This window comes from Nannospalax galili, unplaced genomic scaffold (genome assembly GCF_000622305.1).
Source record: "Nannospalax galili isolate Female #2095 unplaced genomic scaffold, S.galili_v1.0 scaffold85, whole genome shotgun sequence".
Lineage (NCBI taxonomy): Eukaryota > Metazoa > Chordata > Mammalia > Rodentia > Spalacidae > Nannospalax > Nannospalax galili.
In genome coordinates this window covers 10001652-10009123 of record NW_008358866.1, presented here as the reverse complement: position 1 = coordinate 10009123, position 7472 = coordinate 10001652, and the positions used below count along the sequence as shown (strand labels likewise).

General features: G+C 36.1%; 1 protein-coding gene across 1 annotated transcript in view; it reads left to right on the top strand.

The window, feature by feature from the left end:
- Nucleotides 1–7272, top strand: part of Calcr (calcitonin receptor) — a 116473-nt gene extending 109201 nt beyond the window's left edge. The window contains exon 15 of the mRNA XM_029558341.1: nucleotides 5250–7272. Within this exon, the coding sequence (XP_029414201.1) occupies nucleotides 5250–5489 (240 nt within the window). The 3' untranslated portion in view covers nucleotides 5490–7272. The remainder of the gene's footprint in view (nucleotides 1–5249) is intronic.
- The last annotated feature ends 200 nt before the right edge of the window (nucleotides 7273–7472 follow it).

The following is a 7472-nucleotide window of genomic DNA, read 5'->3' as shown; positions in this document are numbered from 1 at the left end:
CTAGAAGTTCCTCTAGACTTGAGTCTCCAGGACTTCAAGGAATATAATTTGGAAGCTCCCTTTAATTTTTAGGTGAGAAATCTAAGCTCCAGAAAGATTGAGTAACTGGCCCATTGTCACAAATGTAGTTGTGACAGCCAGGTCTGGAGTCCAGACTCTCTGACTTCCTTCCTGACTCCCAATTAAATTAGCTAAATTTCAATTAAATTATCTATATATGTGATCCTGCCCTAGAGCTTTGAGAAAATAGAATATATCTTCTTAAAAACCACAAAATTTAAAGGTAAAGGTACTTTGATCATTTTAAATTAAGTCCTATAATAATAACTCTACACAAGACAAATCACAAATTGTTAATATATCATTAACAATGAATACATAATATATTTTATATTATTTCTCTAAATAATAACCAGTGAGTACCTAAAATATTTTTTCTACTATGTGACCTGATACCTGTCTACAAACCTCACTTGGAAATTTTTCATTGATATATCTTATTCTTTCATCCAACATCTCATTCCTTCATTCAACAAAAAGAAGAAAAACTCATGATTGCTAGGGGCTTGACTAGGGATCTAGGATAGAAACAAGACATTCTTCGGTTGCTAGCCAATAGAGTAAGCCCACACCTCCTTTATCTTTGGCAGTAAAAACTAATAAATGAATAGGGTTTAAATCATCCACATAGATACTACACCAGTGTGAACATTCTGTCTTTTGAGTTGTTTTAGGGGGAATGAAAAATAAAATTTTTCATCTAGAACAATATCAAAATAAGGTTAATATAAAAATCAAATTCAATAGGAACAAGCCTTGAAATGCGTAAGAGGATTCCAAGCATTTGTAAAAATATCACAATATTTATTGTGTCTTACTTATGATGCTGTCATTGGAAGTCTCAGACATAGAAAGTAAACCCAGGGGTACTTACAACAATTGAAAATGACTTGAGTTCATTTGAGTATGTTACGTTTGCTTTTTTTTTAAGTAAAGAACCCGTTTCAACTTTCATTACGATCATGTAACTGGAGGAAGGTGCAAGTGCGACATTTCTAATAATATAGAAATTGTGTGTTATGCCAAGTGTAATATCACAGCCCTATGGATGTCAGGCATCTGGGCTCAGCTGGGCATTCTGCTGTATACATCTCCCTTTGTATCACTGAACTCAGATAGGGCACTCACAGAAGGTTGCTTGGCTGAGTATTGAGTTTTAGCAGAGCTCTATGGAACTAACATAACAGCAATGTAATGATAAAACTGAAATTTTAATTGTGATTCATTATCAGATGTTATCAGTGTTGCCTTCATGGAAATGGAGCCTTATAGGCTCCATGAGTAGACTAGGAGCAGAGAAGTTTGGAAAATTAAAAAGTGATAGGAATCAGGAGGTATCCACAAACATACTTGAATATCAACCATTTCCTACAATAACTCTTCCAAGTGTGTGGGCCTTGACTATCAAAACACATCAGCAAATTATGAGATATCTGAGAGACCTTTGAAAGATCAATGCAGCTATGAAAATGCACAATTTCTTTTCAGTGAGTAAATTAGAATTGAAAATACTGACAACACAGTAGATTTTCTCCCCTTTTCATGTTTCTTACTACTGTCTGTGACTTGTGGATAAAATCATTTATGGATCAAAGAAGGATGATCAGAATTTAAAATTTTCAGCTTAATTTAAAAGTAAATTAGTTAAAAGTTAAAGTGGAGTGGGAGAAAATGAAACCTTTATGTTCTATAACTTATCTTGTTATCCTGAGGTGCTATCTTGGGGTCTTCCTAAGAAAACAAAGTAGCCTTCAGTTTCCTTCTTCTCCTTGTTTTCCCAGACTTCCCCATAATGAGAAAATGCAAAGTCACTTGTGCCTCCATGCCTATGGAGACTGCGAGGGGGCCTTGCACTTAACCTCTTCTTCCTAGTCTGTAAATGGTTCACCCCATGTTAAATTTTACTTCTCTACATGATGCCTTTTAGTAAAATTCTGTTATCAAATCAGTAAGCTTGTCCCTGTATATGCAAAGTTTTAATTTAGAAATTCTCTCACCCAGTAAAGCCTTATTGTCAAGACTTTTTTCCCCTCAAATTTTCTAAAATTAGGCAGAGTATGAATAGGGAGAGATTGATCTAAACATATATAAACACAGCTACAGAGGATGAATATATTTCGAGAGACCCACGAAAGTCAAATGGGGGAATCTCAAAGCTAAGCAATAATATCTTTGTTCTAGGTCAGTATTCTAGAACCGTCAAAATCACCTGGAGGGATTGCTAATACAGACTTTGCTGCCAAGGGTAGAATTTCCTGTTTTGTAATCTGGGATGTGGATTGAGAATTTGCATTTCTAACAAATTCTTGGGTGATATATCTTGGGCTGCGGGTCTGGAAACCACATTTTGTCTCACACTGTTCTAGGTAGACTCTAACCTGTTCTTCAAACAATGAATGACTTTGACTTAATGAATGGGAAAATTAGGGGGAATATTAGATACCACCTTCCATGCAGCAGCATATAACTATAAGTGCTTATAATGAATTTAACAGAAAAAGAAAAAAGCCAAAAATATTCAAATCCAACCAAGATGATTCCAATATAACTTTTTGTTTTTGAGATGTGAGAACCAAGGCCCAAATAGACCAACCTTCCATAAGTTAACATTATAATAAAGTCAGGTACAGCAATTATGTCTTCAAGCCTACAGATCAAAGTTTCATTTTTTCAAATTTGAAAATAAAGAATTTGATAAAAATCAGGAGGAAATACAGTTATCTGTGTTTATTGCTATTTTGAAATTAGCAATAAATTTCTATAATTCAAAACTTCGTATACTATACTAATCCATTGACCTCCCAAAACATTTCTGCTGCTTTCCAGGGCAATAAAAGTCTCTAGTTTTGGGGTTTTTTCCCAAACATCACAGATTCAACTCTTATCATCAAAGCAGCATCAAGCCCAAGCTGTAGTACTGCAGGAGATAATTGCCCTTATTAAAGCACAATCATTGCAGTGCCTTTTCATGCTGCTCATGGCCTGTTTTCATATGTATACTTCATAAGTGGAAGCAGATTGCCATCACTACAGAAGAGGATACATTATGATTTTGGAATAAAATTAGAAAAGGCTGAGAACTTACTGTAATAATAACATTAAATATTAAAATCAACTTCAAACCTTTTGATTTCATGTTGGGTTGGGTATTTCAGTATATGTAGATATTCTTATCTAAAGGACAGGTAAGGCAAAAACAATGACTTTCTTTCAGCTGGGCACTTATTCAAACTCGCTCTACATTTATAACTAACTGCCCGCCACAGATACCTCGAAAACTCTTGAGTAAGCTTTAGCCAGAACAACTTTGGTATTTAACGGATGCTGAATCCATGGAAATAATCAGTTTTCTTTGTCTGCAGATAGTGAATCTCTAAAGATACTGCACTGGCATCCTTCCCAATTCCTCAGAAGGACATCTAATGGCTTCTAGATTATAAACTTGGCAGTGAAGGGCCAGAAATACAACCCAAATAAAGCCAAGCTTCACTTAAGACTTTGGTTCTGCCACATTCCAGCTCCCTTACTGTGCACATGTGATATAATCTCAGTCTCCCATTTGTAAAATGAACACAACATTGGTGCCCTTCTAAGAAGACTGTTGTGAGAATTAAATTAATTAATTCAAATCAAGTGATTATAATATGGCCTTTGGCAATCAGTCAGTAAGTGGTAGTGAAACTCTGTGCTTGTATGACTTATGTCAAGGCAAATTTCAGCTGCTTAGTGTACCTTAGCACTTAAAGTTTTTGTCTCTCTGTTTTTAAATATAATTGTATCTAAAGTTGCATACCCAAACCCTTAGCATGGTTCTTTTGAAAAGTCTAGCACTTCAAATTATTGGATTGCCAAATTATTTTGACTATTCCTTGGCCAGCCTGAACCTTCCAGTTGGTCTGCTGTGTGGCAGTGAACTCTCTTGCCTGGCTTTTCAGCGAATCGTTTAACTTTGCCTTCTCCTGAAAAGAAAAAATAAACTTTAAAAGTATCTAACAAATACTAGTAATAGCAGGAGCTATTATAACTACTATATACAGAAAAACATTGTATTTTCTATAGAAACATTTAGCTTTAATTACTCCTGTAGTTTCATAACATCAATAGATTTTTCTCTTATTTCTATTTTCTTTTACTTCCATATAAATGTCAGTAAAATAGCCTCCTGTGATCAACTGGTTAAATGATTTAGATCATGCTCTATTTTATCCCAGATTCTCTTGCATGGTGTTAACTGCATTTAAGCTGAGTGGGAGACTGAATTAAGGATGTATTAATAAATGGCAACAAATATTTTGTGTGTGAGCTGGTCATAGATACTGAGCAATAAAAATTCTCAGAAATGTAGAATAGATGTTGGTGCAATAATCTTTTAGTTTTTAGTATTATTCACCTATACCAAAATTCAAGAAGTCTGTGGGCCACAGGATGAACAAACTTTTTTAGTAAACTGAATTCTGTTCTATAAAAGTCAGACCTAGAAAAGTCAATTTCCTTGCCATGGTAATGTTTGCAGCTATGGTTATTAGCTCACAGCTTCCTGCCTTTAGCACCCTTTCTGTCTCTTCCATTCAATAGTTTATCATATTCATAAAATTTGTTTGGTAAATTTGTTTACTTATCAGGAAGTTTTTCTACAAAAGGAGAACGAAGTCAAGTCTCATTCTTAAAAGGTTTTGGGGGTCTTAGAGTTTTATCTGCAACACCTCATTTTGACCTTTGTTGGGTAAGAATAAATCCGTAGTGTGGGTTTATTATCATGAAAATCTAAAACTATGCTACGGTTTATGAACTGTCCATGTGTTCAAATTTTGATGCAATCATATCTTAGCATGAATGGCAACAAGTAACATTTTCCTAAAACATTCCCCCTAATGTGACATGTATGTAATATTATGAAGCCAAATCAATGATCATCCACTGTATGTAAGAGCTAAAGAAGAAAGCTCTGCTCAAAAATAGCAAATAACCTTGCCAGTTGTTGCTGCGACAAGTAATTCACTTCTCTGATTGGCACATTGTTATTCCAGGGTGGTCATTTCATGGCCACAGCACAGACTCGGTCCTTTAGATCAGATCTGCAATTTAACCTTTTTTAACCTCTGATAAGCACCAAGAGTCATGCGTCTAAGTTTTGCTCTCTGGTAGTTGCTGACAGTCATAAGGAAACAAGGCTCCCTTTGTTCTTCCAGGTGCAAACCGCCCTGAAGCGCCAGTGGGCGCTGTTTAAGATCCAGTGGAACCAGCGCTGGGGAAGGCGCCCGACCAACCGCGTGGTCGCGGCTCCCCGCGCTGCCGCCTTTGCCGAGCCAGGCGGTCTCCCCATCTACATCTGCCACCAGGAACCAAGGAATGCTCCAGCCAACAATCAAGGCGACGAGGGTGCTGAAATGATCCCCATGAACGTCATCGAGCAAGAGTCGTCCGCTTGAATGTGAACCAACCCCAGCATTGTGATCCACTGAGCCTTCATTTCCTGGGGGAAGATAGACCATGCATTTAAAGTGATCCCCATCCTCCCAGGAGCTGAGCATATCATTTGTGAAGAATTATTAAGTGAATTTGTCCATAGTGAATATGAAGAAAGTTATTCTTGGTACTATTGCTTTGGGAGACAGTCTACGAACAGAGTCTCTCACTGCAACTTGTGAACTCCATCATTCATCCAGACTGAAATGCCAATGTCAGTAGTACAAGCAAGGTATCCAAGAAAAATACCACTTAAATTGACCTAGTTCAGATACAGGGTGCTCCTTGTTAATCTTGAGCCATTTATACCTTTGAAAAATTAAAATCACTGTCAATATTTTTAATTTTAACACTAGATTTTGAATTGACTATTTCTGTATTTGGCTATGAATCTGATTTTTAATTTTTTTATTTCAATCAATTCCGATGCTACACGTTTTACCATCCACACAATGTAAACGGCACAAATCACTTGACCTCTGCAAGATGATGTGGCTTTTAAACATAAAGATGACTAAGAACGTAGGACAAGAGCCCTGCATTTGACAGGAAGATATACTTTGAATGAAAACGAAATTTAAAGTTGGTTTGCTGGAACTGTTCCATGCTTAGCTTACTTTTGGATAACCTGGGCAGTCCTCAAATGCTATAAGGAATTGGTCTTAATGTTGAATGCGCTTTGGTCGCTGACATTTATAAATTGGGAGGTCACTAAGAATCCATTACCAAATTTTTCACAAAACTGCCAAAAATGTAATTCTTCGTGGAAGAGAACACTCTTTAAAGAGAGTTTTCCACTTTCCTAAACTCCAGGATTTATAAAGCAAATCACTCCAAGGTTTATAAAGCAGATTACCTCTTGCCCTTGGGTGCTATCTAGCAGTAAAAGATAAATTTGTTTACGACTGGTAATTAAAAGACTCCTGTACAAGTCCATTAACTGCCTTCCACCCAGCTTCAAAGCTTAACAAGATCTCGGTGTTTTCCAGGAAGATTCAGTGTGGCTGATTACAAATTGGTTTGTAGCTGACCTCTTGCTTGCTGCTATTAGCAAAAATCGAGAGGAATAAAAATTTAACAACTTCAACTTTAAACATATATGAATTCACATTAAAATAAAACAGAGCTTCTCATTAAAACCCAGTATTATATTTCCACATCTCTCTTTATGTCCCCAGTATAAGATCTTCAAAGATCCATGAATGAACCAGTATCATTACTGATTTCTGAATCTTCAACAGCAATCAGTTACCATTATTTAATTTGTATGCTAAGTGAGGAGCAGCATTGAACCCCTTCAGATCTCAAGTCTCATCTATGTCATCTATGCCACTGCCTTTCAGAAGTGATTTCGTTGTGGAAAGACAAGAATACATTGATTTGTTCTGGTTACATATTTAGTGCACCCAGAGAAAATTGTGTTCCCCCAGTGATGGCATATTTTGGATACTAAAGTAGTTGAAGCTCCTTTATGAAGTATAAGGAAAGAACTGAAATGAAGGTATTTTTTCAATCACAGTGTTATGTGGTGATGTTCCTATTTTTTGTTTACAAACATCAAAAACAGTGTATTTCAGGCAGCTCTAGTACAAATGTGATAATATATTGCTGTAATATTTTAGATGTTATTGTGGTAGTGAGTAGGGGCTGATGAAATCAAAATACCTTATCATAGTATTGCATGTAGTACCCAAACTGTGTGAACCGCTTCCCCTATGTATATGTATAAATTAATACAGAGCATATTGAAAGACAAAGATGTATATTTGCATATTTTTTCTAAAGAAATATATTTTCATCTTTCATTCATTCATCTTGTCTCTGCTCATTCCATGCGTTTTTCATTTCAGCCAAGAGCCACCAACATCCCATCTTGTTTGTCCTTGATTGTGGGAAGGTGAAAGATCCAATGGTGTAGGTTAGGAATGATTTGCACATCTAACAAG